This window comes from Rhinatrema bivittatum, chromosome 9 (assembly GCF_901001135.1).
Source record: "Rhinatrema bivittatum chromosome 9, aRhiBiv1.1, whole genome shotgun sequence".
Taxonomy (NCBI): Eukaryota; Metazoa; Chordata; class Amphibia; order Gymnophiona; family Rhinatrematidae; genus Rhinatrema; species Rhinatrema bivittatum.
In genome coordinates this window covers 167859429-167873790 of record NC_042623.1, presented here as the reverse complement: position 1 = coordinate 167873790, position 14362 = coordinate 167859429, and the positions used below count along the sequence as shown (strand labels likewise).

The 14362-nt window shown below is 46.0% G+C and overlaps 1 protein-coding gene across 4 annotated transcripts in view; it reads right to left on the bottom strand.

Moving 5' to 3' along the window:
• Positions 1 to 14362, bottom strand: part of ANO7 (anoctamin 7) — a 190254-nt gene that overhangs the window by 112084 nt on the left and 63808 nt on the right. For all 4 annotated transcript variants that reach the window (XM_029617122.1, XM_029617126.1, XM_029617125.1 and 1 more), the window contains exon 4: positions 3209 to 3390. In XM_029617122.1, the coding sequence (XP_029472982.1) occupies positions 3209 to 3390 (182 nt within the window). The remainder of the gene's footprint in view (positions 1 to 3208; positions 3391 to 14362) is intronic.

Genomic DNA, 14362 nt, shown 5'->3' with positions numbered 1-14362 from the left:
CTGTCAGGAACCGGTCCTCGCTCCTCGAAGGCCCATGTTCCCTGACTCGCTGCCTGTGTCCATCTCCTCTTCTACTTGGAAGAATTCGCTACAGACACCATCTGTGAGTACTATTATCATCTACTCCTCAGAGCTGTTTCCCTGGAACCAGGTACTCGCTCCTCGAAGGCCTATCTCCGTTCCAGCACCAGTGCCATCTTCCACGGAGAACTGCTGCGTGAGTACTTGCCAACGAGTCTCTGTGCCCAGGGATCTGGTACTCGCTCGAGGGCCAGCTCTTCCTACCTCGGGGCTTCTCCATATTGGGGACTCTATGAATATCTCAGTGTACTCATTTTCTCAGTTCTTCTTCCTTCAGCACTACTACCGGAGAAGCTGCTGTTCTAGCGCCCTGAGGAATACTAGCCCAGCCGGGCTCCATCTTCTACTCACTACCACCACCTCTGGTGGCTTCATAAACTGTCTAATAAAAAATATAATCTGTGTTTGTGTTACCAGAGCTGAGCCTGACCTGTGGCCCCTCAAGGGACTTCCCCCCGTAGGCGTGGTCAGCTGCCACTGTGTCCAAGGGTCCACCCAAACCCTACAAAACATAACAGATACTCACATCCTGCACACTCCGTGGACATTCCACTGCAAATTCCAGACCTGAGTGAATCCTGGAGCTGCACCCACATCATATCCAGGCTCTCATGTCCCTTTTCTACTATCATCTTTTTTTTTTTACTTTATTATTAGACTCTGCCTACTCAGTATCCAGGAAGCCAAAGGAAGGGAGGCAGGGAAAGAGTCAAAGAAGAGGGATAACAAGCTAGGAGGGAAGGCCTAGAAGGCTGGTCAGTCTACTCCCCTGGAAGTCCCCTTCTCAGAATATACTGTGAGGAAAAGCCCCTTAGCCCCATCACCCAAGTAGTGAGCCGGAATCCTTCTGCTGATTCCTCTTCATCTAGCCTAACGCTAGAACTCAGATAGCCACACAGGTATGCTGCCTTCTATCTGCTGGATACGTAGAATACCAGGAGGCTGATTTCAGCCTCGGACCCTACACAGGGTGACATCAGCAAACTTGTTTTTCTCTGTCTCCGTCTGCTGTTAGGGAGCATAAATATAGGCAACTGGACTAGTCTGGCTGAACAAACAGTAATACATAAATATTCCAAAAGTAATTAAGAATAAAAAAAATAAAAAGGTCTTGATTGCATGAGACATTACATCCCTTGACTCAATACTTAATGGAAGCCCCTTTTAGAACAGCCATGAGAGTTTAGGATAAGTGTCTACCAGTTTTGCACAGCAGGTTGGTACAGTTTTTGCCCATTAATTTTGGCAGAAGAGCTCAAGATCTTTCAGGTTGGCTGGGGATCATCTATTGACTTCAATCTTTGCCACAGATTTTCTATTGGATTCAGGTCTGGGCTTGACTGAGTCAATCAAGGACATTCACTTTCTTCTTGCTGAGCCACTCTACTGTTGCTTTTGCCTTATGTTTAGTTAGATCATTGTCCTGCTGAAAGGTGGACCTTCTCCTCAGTCCCAGGTCTATGCAGATTACAACAGGTTTTTCTCCAGGGTCTGCCTGTACTTTGCACCATCCACACTGCTGCTAAGCACCCCCACAACATAATACTGCCAGCACCGTACGTTACTGTAGGGATGGTATTAACAGTGTGATGTGCTGTATTTGTTTTATGCCACACATATTGCTTAGTACTGAGACCAAAAAGCTCCACTTTGGTCTCATCAGATCACAAACCCTTCTCCCACATGCTTGAAGTGTTTCACAAGTGTTTCTTTGCAAACGCTATGCGGCATATCATATGGCTTTTCTTCAGCAGTGGCTTCTTTCTCGTCACCCTCCCACACAGGCCATGTTTGTGCAGTAATCTTGCATTTGTTGAACAGTAAACATTTTCCCCAGGGTCAGCCAGAGACCTCTGTAGTTCTTTTAAAGCCGTCTTTGGCCTCACAGTGACTTTCCACAGCACTTTCCTTAACCCACGGCTAACGACTTTGGAGGGACAGCCTGGCTGCAGCAGTGTCTTGGTGGTGCCAAACCTATTTCCACTTTACAATGATGGCCTCCACAGTGCCCCAAAGGATATTCAAACACACTGAATGTTTCCCCCAGGCTGTACCTTTGAAAAATGTTATCCCAGAATTATTTTGGCATCTCCTTGTTTGGCATGTTTCAAATTCACTTCACACAACAGAAACAGCCTGATTCTTCATCCAGGAGTATTCAGATCAGCTGAAATACTGAGATTGGACATGGATGGACTCAACTTTTCATGGGCCTCGTTAAGGCAATTTATCGAACAGCTGGGTTTGCTATGACAAAGGGTGTGAAGATGTATGCAATCAAGAGGTTTTGGTTTCTTATTTGTATTGCTTTTGGAATATTTCTATAATTTTTCTGTCACGATGAAAGTGTAGACAATGTTGTGTAGATCAGTGAAACAAACTCATACTTTAATGTGAAAAATGTGCAAGGTGTGAAGACTTTTATAAACCCTGCATCTATGCACAATATCCAGCTATTAAATATATCGTATGGGGAAATGAGAAATGAGTTAACTAATTACAGTAATCTTTCTTTATAAGAAACAGATGGGAGCCAACACTTGATTATTCTGAAGTGTTTTGTATAGCGGTATATATATATATATATATATATATATATATATATATATATATATATATATCAGTTTAATCAACAATTCTGTCTTTTGTATATCTTGAGTTCAAAGCTATGGAATTTAATGCAGGTTTCATGAGACTGGATACTGAAAGATTGTATCTGAAGAGATGCACAGCTCAACTGGTGGATGGTAAGAGAGAATGTGCTAAGAGAGTGCCCAAGAGCCAAGAAGCATGGAGCATAAATTCTCCTTTTCATTGGTGAGGAAATGAAAGATACATTTGACAGCATTAAGAGCATATAGAAATGGAGTCTTCTCCACAAGCCCCCAGTCCCTTGGGTAGAGGTAAGTCAGGAATGGGAGCAATGGCTGTACTCTAACCAAATGAATATGGAGCTGGGCCTCCCTCCAGGGAAGGAGCTGGAACCCATCAGGGAAGTAGACATGGAGCCAGGGATATACTGAACCGACTAAATTCCCCTCAGACTGCAGGATATGGAGAGAGAACTGAGATCCAGCCTGCTCCTGAAGCAATGTGCGCGTGGTAGTAGAATGAAAGGACCAGTTACCTCCTCCAGCTTGATACCGGCAGAGACCAGACTTTCTAAGAACCTCTTCCTGTAACTCTTGTGAAGCTCCTCGGTTTTCAGCTCCAGGTGGTCTCCACTCTCAGACCCTTTGATTTCGTCTCTCTGCTGCTGCTGCTGCTCCTCCTCATCGTTCAAACTTGTCTCCCACACAAGGACAAAATCTATTCCAAACAAGAGAGTTATTGTACCGATCATTGACGACAATGCCCCAAATTGCTCAAATCAAAGGATGGGCATGGGAAACAGGACCACAAAGAATTCTTTGCAATGACAGCGAATCCCCTACAGTCCAGCTCAGTCGGGATTTTAAGACTGCAAGCTGCAGAGGGGGTTAAACTTTAACTAAAATCACCTTAAGATCCTGGGAGGGTGAAATCCCTGTAATGAAACTGCAAAGCATTTTGGGCCCTGAGGTCTTGGCTTTTCCTCATTAAAGAAAAAAGTAGTTTTCAAGTTACAGAATGCTTTGCAACAGGCATCAAAAAGACTGCACCAGAAAGGCAACACTGGTTGGTAGCTCAGAGGATTTGTCCCTAAACTACTACTGTTCAGCTCAGCTACCACTTCTGCTATCAAACTAACAAACAGCGTGTCTGATGAAATAAAGCCCGTGCTAAAACTGGAGTTATATTTTTCGCATGCTTTACTTAATAAGCGTGTTAATAAAAGGGGTCCTGCGGGATGCAGTAAGCTAATGGGATACAAATCAAGCAGGAGTAAAAAAAATAAAGCACACTAAATGAAAAAATAATGCGCTAAAATGTGAGCAAACCTGAAAAGGCCACATCAATACAGAAAAGTGCTTTAAAACAGAAATAAGGAGGTAAGTGCTTGAAGTTGGAAGGAGTGTGATCAACATGACTGCACATACAAAATTGGCACTGGGCATCCCAACTTGGGCACAATCTCACATGCAAGGCATGACAAAGTGAAATCAAAGGGTGGGCACCTACAACAGAAAAGTATGCACTGTGGTGCTGTGCATCCTTAATGGCTGCAGGTGCCCATTCCACAGAACTTACCCTTTGATTTCCCTTACCCAAATGGCCTTACATGAAATGAAAGATTGTGTGCAGGTTGGGATGCCCAGTGCCAGTTTTACATGCAAGGCCATTTTGGTCACACTCCTTACAACTTCAAACATCTATCTCCTTATTCCTGTGTTTTGTTAACGCCTTGCCCTGAGATGGAGTAAAAGTTAACTCACATTCCTGGTGGCCATGATATTCTACTTTTGTGTCTGGTAGAAGCAGCTAGACACTATCACACTGGGCACAGTAATAGTGTAACATGGCCACCAGGAATGTGAATTAACTTTTACTCCTGCTCTGACATAGGAGTTAAATTTCCAGCACTAAGAAAATGTGTTTTAAGCTGAATGCCCTTTAAACGCAGCTCCCTGTATTGCTGGGGAATAGCTAATGCTGTCTTTTACATGGGATTTGCATGCATCCGAGCTAAGCATAAGGTGGGTTTCTTCAGCACCAAAAGCCGTATTACATACTTGAGTAAGGTTAGCACAGAAAACTCCGTGCTAAAACCCGAGTAAAAAACCCGCAGGAGGCTCAGCACTGCTTATTACATGGGCCTCAGAATGCAGTAAAACAAAAAGCTGCTGCACCAGCTTTCTCATTGTATTCACCCTCTCATTTTTCCTGAGGGTGTGCACAATTTTGCAAGGGTGAGGTTGCCACGCCTCCAATTGTGGGCTGTCCTCTACCATGGTGCTCTCCATCTCTATCCTTTCTCCCTTGTTCTCTTTTCACCTCACTTATCTCCATCTTTCTCTTCACAGCTGCCATCTCTCATCTCTTCTCACTCCACGATAGCTTTGGCCACATATTTCAGCTAACTCTTAGTTACTCCTGCACATCCCACCTTCCTCTTTTCTACCTTTCCAACCCTTGGCACTGTCTGAGTTTCATCCCTTCCACCTCCTCCTATCCCTCCATATCTATCTCATCTTTCATAAGACCATAGCATAAGTCCCCTGTTATGCAGTAAACCGGTACGATAAGATATTTATCTTGAGCATTGGTATATTAAAAGATTCTAAATAAAATAAAAAGTCTTGCCATACTGGGTCACACCAAAGGTCCATCATGTCCAGCATCCTGTTTCCAATAGTGGCCAATCCAAGATCCCAAATGGTCAATAGATTCCATATAGTTTATCCCATTGTATTTCCCCAAGTCCACCTTAATAATGGTTTATGGACTTTTCTTCCAGGAACTTGTCCAAACTTTTTTTTTTTTTAAATTAACTACACTAACATCTTTCACCACATCCTCCGGCAACAAATTCCAGAGTTTAATTATATGTTGAATGAAAAACACATTTTCTTCTATTTGTCTTAAATATATTAACTAGTTACCGGGTCCCTATCAAAATGCAGCTCTGGCTCACTAGAAAGTCAAGAGTCGCCCTTTACTGCTCTCACTATAAATCTGTGGGATAAGTAAGTTTATGCTGGTGGGGAGTAGACATTTTTTTAAGACTCTTCAGAGATTGAATAAGGAATTTCAGCTAGGGTTGATTTGAGCTGATTTTCAGCTTTGGGGAGCCTTAGGGTTATCTCAGTTGGGTCAGGTGTGGAGAAATATGGAGTTGATGATCATTGGTGACCTTATGGTTAAATTTCAGCTGGTGGCCTCGGATAAGTTTTCTTTTAAACAACTGAAACATTTTAGGACTTCAAAAGGAAAATTGGTTCTTACCTGCTAATTTTCGTTCCTGTAGTACCATGGATCCTGTCCAGCAGATGGAGGCAGACCAAAACATAAAGGGTATCCTATATCAGGACAGAGCCTACCCTGCATCCCTTCAGTATAATCATTGTTAAAGCAGAAAAGTATAAAGACAACGAGTATAAGGTCAAGCAAGTAACAAGATAACTAGTAAATCAGTGAAATAATTGAACACTAGAACAATTGAATGAACTCTATAAATAATCGCTCTTGTATGAATATCCATGGTCATCTTAAGAGATGCTTCCGGTACCATCAATGAGAATCCAGGAAAAAGATATCCAGAAATACCTGTAAGAACAGAAGAAAACTTCAAGTGGACAGACTGATAAAAACACGGAAAGGCGTCTGGACTGATCCGTGGTACTACAGGAATGAAAATTAGCAGGTAAGAACCAATTTTCCTTTCCCTATACATACCCGGATCAGTCCAGACCGTGGGATGTACCAAAGTTTCTCTAAATAGGGTGGGACCGAGACAGTCCCACTCGAAGAACCTGCCGTCTGAAGGACCCAAACATTGGCGCCCTAACATCCAGATGGTAATGCCAAGCAAAGGTATGCAGAGATTTCCACATAGCTGACCTGCATATCTCCTGAGGAGAGACCGATTGACTCTCCGCCCACGACGTAGCCTGAGAACTCTAAGAATGAGCCTTAAGGCCGTCTGGAACCGCTCGGCCAAGACAGATATAGGCTGACGCAATCGCCTCCTTCAACCAACGAGCAATCGTAGCCTTAAAGGCCTTGTTGCCCCTATTTGGACCACTCCAGAGGACAAAAAGATGATCCGAAACTCGGAACTCATTGGTAACCTGGAGGTAGCACAGCAAAACCCGCTTCACATCAAGCCACCTTAGATTACCCCCGCTGTACCTGCTATATCTTCAGGAGAAAAGGCCAGGAGTTTATAAGAACATGCCATACTGGGTCAGACCAAGGGTCCATCAAGCTCAGCATCCTGTTTCCAGCAGAGGCCAATCCAGGCCATAAGAACCTGGCAAGTACCAAAAACTAAGTCTATTCCATGTTACCGTTGCTAGTAATAGCAGTGGCTATTTTCTAAGTCAACTCAATTAATAGCAGGTAATGGACTTCTCCTCCAAGAACTTATCCAATCCTTTTTTAAACACAGCTATACTAACTGCACTAACCACATCCTCTGGCAACAAATTCTAGAGTTTAATTGTGCGTTGAGCGAAAAAGAACTTTCTCCGATTAGTTTTAAATTTTCCACACACTAACTTCATGGAGTGCCCCATAGTCTTTCTATTATCCAAAAGAGCAAATAACCGATTCACATCTACCCATTCTAGACCTCTCATGATTTTAAACACCTCTATCATATCCCCCCTCAGTCCTCTCTTCTCCAAACTGAAAAGTCCTAACCTCTTTAGTTTCCTCATAGGAGAGCTGTTCCATTCCCCTTATCATTTTGGTAGCCCTTCTCTGTACCTTCTCCATCGCAATTATATCTTTTTTGAGATGCGGCGAACAGAATTGTACACGGTATTCAAGGTGCGGTCTCACCATGGAGCGATACAGAGGCATTATGACATTTTCCGTTTTATTCACCATTCCCTTTCTAATAATTCCCAACATTCTGTTTGCTTTTTTGACTGCCGCAGCACACTGAACCGACGATTTCAACATGTTATCCACTATGACGCCTAGATCTCTTTCTTGGGTTGTAGCACCTAATATGGAATCTAACATTGTGTAACTATAGCATGGGTTATTTTTCCCTATATGCATCACCTTGCACTTATCCACATTAAATTTCATCTGCCATTTTGATGCCCAATTTTCCAGTCTCACAAGGTCTTCCTGCAATTTATCACAATCTGCTTGTGATTTAACTACTCTGAACAATTTTGTATCATCTGCAAATTTGATTATCTCACTCGTCGTATTTCTTTCCAGATCATTTATAGATATATTGAAAAGTAAGGGTCCCAATTCAGATCCCTGAGGCACTCCACTGCCCACTTACTTCCACTGAGAAAATTGTCCATTTAATCCTACTCTGTTTCCTGTCTTTTAGCCAGTTTGCAATCCACGAAAGGATATCGCCACCTATCCCATGACTTTTTACTTTTCCTAATGTGTGGAATACATCTGGACTGTGCTTCTAGGATCGTATTTTTTTCAACAATGACCACGCCTCTTGCCCACTTTTTACTTTTGTAGCTGCTCCTTTCAGTTTTTTTCTAACAATTTTTCTCATTTTATCAAAGTTTCCCTTTTGAAAGTTTAGTACGAGAGCCGTGGATTTGCTTACTGTCTCCCTTCCAGTCATTAATTCAAATTTGATCATATTATGATCACTATTGCCAAGCGGCCCCACCACCGTTACCTCTCTCACCAAATCCTGTGCTCCACTGAGAATTAGATCTAAAATTGCTCCCTCTCTCGTCGGTTCCTGAACCAATTGCGCCATAAAGCTATCATTTATTCCATCCAGGAACTTTCTCTCTCTAGGGTGTCCCAATGATACATTTACCCAGTCCATATTGGGGTAATTGAAGTCTCCCATTATTACCGCACTACCAATTTGCTTAGGTTCCCTAATTTCTCTTACCATTTCACTGTCAGTCTCACCGCTATCTTGACCAGGTGGACGGTAGTATACTCCTATCACTATAGTCTTCCCCGACACACATGGGATTTCTACCCATAAAGATTCAATTGTGCATTTAGTCTCATGCAGGATGTTTATCCTGTTGGACTCTATGCTATCCCGGACATAAAGCACCACACTGCCTCCCGGGTGCTCCTCTCTGTCATTGCGATATAATTTGTACCCCGGTATAGCACTGTCCCATTGGTTGTCCTCCTTCCACTATGTCTCTGAGATGCCAATTAAGTCTATGTCATCATTCACTGCTATACATTCTAATTCTCCCATCTTACTTCTTAGAATTCTGGCATTAGCATACAAACATTTCAAAATTTGTTTTTTGTTTGTATTTTCATTCTGCTTTTTAATTGATAGGGATAAGTTAGAATTTTTTAGCTCAGGTGAGTTTTTAGTTACAGGCACTTGGACTACTTTTCTTATTATTGGAACCTCACTGTCGGGATGCCCTAATTCTAATGCATCATTAGTATCCTTTGAAGATACCTCTCTCCGAATCATGCGCTGCTGAGCGACTGTCGGCTTTCCCCTTTGTTCTAGTTTAAAAGCTGCTCTATCTCCGTTTTAAAGGTTAGCGCCAGTAGTCTGGTTCCACCCTGGTTAAGGTCGAGCCCATCCCTTCGGAAGAGACTCCCCCTTTCCCAAAAGGTTCCCCAGTTCCTAACAAAACTGAATCCCTCTTCCTTGCACCATCGTCTCATCCACGCATTGAGCTCTGCCCGCCTCTGGTGACCTGCGTGTGGAACAGGGAGCATTTCAGAGAATGCTACCCTGGAGGTTCTGGATTTCAGCTTTCTACCTAAGAGTCTAAATTTGGCTTCCAGAACCTCCCTCCCACATTTTCCTATGTCACTGGTGCCCACATGTACCATGATAGCCGGCTCCTCCCCAGCACTGTCTAAAATCCTATCTAGGTGACGCGTGAGGTCTGCCACCTTCGCACCAGGTAGGCAAGTTACCAGGCGATCCTCACGCCCACCAGCCACCCAGCTATCTACATTCCTAATAATCGAATCACCAACTATGACGGCCGACCTTCTTACCAAAGGAAGAGACAACCTTTGGTAAGAAGGAAGGTACCGTCTTGAGGAAAACCCCTGAATCCGTAAAACGAAGGAAAGGTTCCCTGCAAGACAACACTTGAATCTCCGACACTCTTCTGGCGGAGGAAATGGAAACCAGGAAAACAGTCTTGAGCGTCAAATCTTTAAGGGTAGAGTGACGGAGAGGTTCAAAAGGTGCCTCGCAGAGGGCCTGAAGGACCAAATTAAAACTCCACGAAGGACAAGTAGCCCGAACAGGCAGCTTTAAGTGCTTAGCACCCTTGAGGAAACGAATGATATCCGGATGAGCCGCCACCGAATATCCATCAACGTTGCCTAAGAGGGAGCCAAGGGCGGACACTTGGACCCGCAAAGAGCTGAAAGACAAACCTTTGGATAGGCTGTTCTGAAGAAAAGAAAGGACCTGGGGTATCTGAGCTTTACGAGCCGGTACACCGGATTCCGCACATACATTCTTGAAAATTTTCCAAACCCGGACATAAGCAAGAGAGGTAGATAGCTTCCGGGACCGAAGCAGGGTGGAAATAACTTCCTCCTTATATCCCTTCTTTCCTAATCTCTGCCGTTCAAAAGCCAGGCCGCTAGACAGACGCGATATGCCTGGTCGAAAAATACGGGACTCTGCCGAAGTAGGTGTGATAGATGGCCGAGGTGAAGAGGACCGTCCGTCGCCAGGTTCACCAGATCCGCAAACCACGGTCTGTGGGGCCACTCAGGTGCCACGAGGATGACCGGCCCCCTGTGGAGCTCTATTCTTCTGAGAACCTTTCCCACTAGGGGCCACGGAGGAAACACATAGAGGAGAACGTTGGGGGGCCAGGGAATCTACTCCTTCCGAGCAGTGCTCCCTCCAGTGGCTGAAGAATCTTGGAGCTTTGGCATTGCTCAAGGTAGCCATCAGGTCCAGGTGAGGAGGACCCCACCTTTAAACAATCAGGTCCATTGCTCTGTCTGACAACTCCCACTCGCCGGGATCGAGACATTGACGGCTGAGGAAATCAGCTTGGACATTCTCCTTGTTTGCTATGTGAGAGGCCGCCAGGCGCTCCAGATGTCGCTCCGCCCAGGCAAGGAGCTTGCTGGCTTTGAGGGCCACCAAATGACTCCTGGTGCCCCCCTGTCGATTGATATAGGCCACCGTGGTGGAATTGTCGGAGAGTATGCACACCGCTCTGCGGCGGATCAGAGGAAGAAAAACCTCGAGAGCCAGGCACACCGCTCGTGCCTCCAGACGATTGATGTGCCAGCGGGACTGGACTTGGGACCAGTACCCCTGCGTGGCCTGGGATTGACAGACCGCTCCCCATCCGGAGAGGCTGAGATCCGTCGTCACTACAATCCACTGCGGAGTCAATAAGGGCATTCCCTTCAAGAGGTGCGCTAGCGACAGCCACCATTGTATGTCGGCGATGGGAGAACTGTAGAGAGGTAGGGGAGTCTGAAATTGCTCGGACACCGGCTTCCAGTGGGATAGCAAAGCTTTCTGTAATGATTGCATATGCGCAAACGCCCAGGGGACCAGGTCGATAGTGGAAGCCATGGTCCCCAGTACCTGAAGGTAGTCCCATGACATGGGAAGCGGGAGCAAGAGAAGTTTGTGCACGATCCATATGTTTGAGCGTCCGGGAGGAACACCTTGCCAACTCGGGTATCAAAGCGCGCCCCCAGAAATTCCAAGACCTGAGAGGGCTGAAAGTTGCTCTTGGAGAAATTGACTATCCACCCGAGGGAGGTGAGGAGAGCAAGGACCCGATCTACCGCTATTCTGCAGAGAGTCACTGACTTGGCCCGTACGAGCCAGTCGTCCAGGTAAGGATGGACTAGGATTCCTTCTAGGCGAAGAGCTGCCGCCACCACCACCATGACCTTGGTAAAGGTGCGTGGAGCGGTGGCGAGGCCGAAAGGCAGAGTTCGGAACTGAAAGTGTTGGCCCAGGATGTTGAAACAGAGGTACTTCTGATGCTCTCGACGAATAGGTATGTGGAGATAGGCCTCCGTCAAATCAAGAGAGGCCAGGTATTCGCCGGGATGAACTGCTGCGATCACTGCCCTCAGGGATTCCATTCGGAAATAGGGTACCCTGAGGGCCCGATTGACCCTCTTGAGATCCAAGATGGGACGGAAAGAACTGTCCTTCTTTGGCACGACGAAGTAGATGGAATACTGGCTGATGCCTTGTTCCTCCACTGGAACTGGGAGTATGGCTTCTAGATCCTGGAGCCTCGCCAATAAGCAACTTACCCTTGAAAGGAAGTGTGCCCAACTAGGATTTGGAAGAGGAGTCCGCCAACTAGTTGCGCAGCCAGAAGAGGCATCTGGCCAACACTGCTGCGACCATTGCCTTGGCCTGTACACGGAGTAAATCGTAGAGGGCATCCGCTCCATACGCCACTGCACCCTCCAGTCGTTCAGCCTGCTCTGCCTCTGCAGATGGGAGGTCCTGGGTGCTGAGTAATTGTTGAACCCATCTAAGGCTTGCCTGCTGCATGAGACTGCTGCAGATCGTCTCCCAGACACCTAAGGCTAAGCCTTCGAAGATACGCTTGAGATAAAATTCAAGTTTGCGGTCCTGGACATCCTTGAGGGCGGTGGCTCCCACCACCGGAATGGTGGTGCGCTTGGTGACCGCAGAGACCGAAGAGTCCACCTTGGGGATTTTCAGCATTTCCAGGCAATCTTTGGGAAGAGGATAGAGCTTGTCCAAAGCTCTACCCACACGTAGCCCCGTCTCTGGAGCTTCCCATTCCCGAAGGAGCAGCAGCTTATGCATGGGATGGAACGGAAAAGTGCGTGGAGGCGCCCTGAGGCGCATGTTATAAAATCCGGGATCGGTGCACGCCAAGCCCTAGGGGAGCCCCGATGGCTTTCCCCGTTCCCTCCGAGGCCGCTCCTTATTCTCCTCCTTGTCCCTTATTTCATATTCTTCCTCAGCAACACTCCCTATCTCTTTTCTCCCTATCCTAGCATCCATTTCCTCTTTTCCCTTCTTCCCCAGTATCATCCACCCTTTGCCTCTTTTCCTCTTCCCAATCATTCATCCCCCTGTTTTTTTCACCCCTTCTCCTGTATTTCCCCCTCCCACAGCTGCCCACCAATCTGCAACATCTGTGCCAGCACTGCAAAACATATTCAAAACTTGTGGGTTGGAACTTTCAGGTTGCTGATTTGGCAGTGCAGGAGATCAGCAGCCAAAAAAGTGCAACCTTGTGAGTTTTGAGCAAGTTTGTAGTGCCGGCACTGTCAGTGCAGAGCAATGGGTAGTGAAGGGGCAGCTCCCGTCACTCCTCCTGCTGGGTCTGGGCAGGGTGGCTTGATTTACAAAGATTCGCTGGGTGGTCATGAAGAGGTTCAATTTCGGGACCCCCCCTGAAGTACGAAAGAGCAACTGAACATCTTCCGACTAATCATGCCAGCAGTGAAACGCACAGCCATCTTGAACATACTAATATTTGCAACGCAAATGATACGTAATGCGTAGTGACGCAGTGACGCACTAATTTGTAACGTAACTCCATTTTGGAATAATACTTTGTATTGTATTAATACGAATGACAATGTAAAATGTCTAACACGTCAATTAAATGACGAAACAATAGTCTGATCTTAAGCTACACCTACTAGAGGACCACGCTAGCTAATGCTTGTTCAGCAATTTGTGAAATGCTTGTTCAGCAAAAATCAGAACGCATGTGTGAAAGATAAGAATTGTAAAGTGCATAAAAGTTTGCTCCGGAGGGGGCGTGGCATGCAGTTGTACTGAGCCTTTGTCTTAGCTGCATCTTGCTGGCAATAAAAGTCTATCTTTACGGATCAGTTGTCTGGACCTCCTTACTGACTAAAAAGAGACGGTTACATTTGGCGAGCCAGCCAGGAGGTACCGGGGACGCTATTTTAGCCCCCCAGTTGGTCCGGTAGTTTGGTGGCGGAGCGATCCCCCAGACGCACCTGGTGAGTGGCCACCGCTGAGTTCAGCGATCGGGTTTCTGAGGGGACCGTTCCACAGAAATTCTTCTGAGACCTCTGGGCTGGTGATCTGGAAAGAAGGCTTTCGTGACGATCGGAAGAACCCTGCAGGCGAGTATTATGGGAATGATGGGAAAAGTGAAGAATAGCTAAAAGAGTAGCAAATAACCGGTCCATCCGTGAGGGGACCGAGGGGGCTTTGATCACACCCCAAGCGGTGGTTTGGTAGGAATTGCATTCCGAAAGCCACGCGCATAAAAAGAGGAAAAAGAAGTAACGCGTACGATAGTGGGAATAGGTTTCTTGTTGTGTGAAAGAGAGTGAATGGCCTCGCAGTTCTAGACCGGGCGACCGCGTTCTAGTCGGGGCAATTGTGACCCTTTTGTGTCTGATGGATACGGACCCCTTACCTATCCGTCTTCCCTTCCCTCCTTTGTCTGTGAATTCTATCCTAATGGGAGGGGGCTATTCAACTCCACTAAAAGTTATGACGGAACACTATAGTGAAGTGTTCGATAAACGTAAATGTACTAAGCCCGGAATGGTTCAGCGATGCACCCATAGGTGGCCCGGTTTGTGTGTAAATTGGCCTCCGGAAGGAACTTTCAATTTCCAAACGGCCACAAGGGTCTTGAAAATAGTTGAGAAAGAAGAAAATCCGGGTTGCCCTGAGGATAAGCCATACATAACTGCTTGGATTGCAGTTATCGAGAATCCTCCG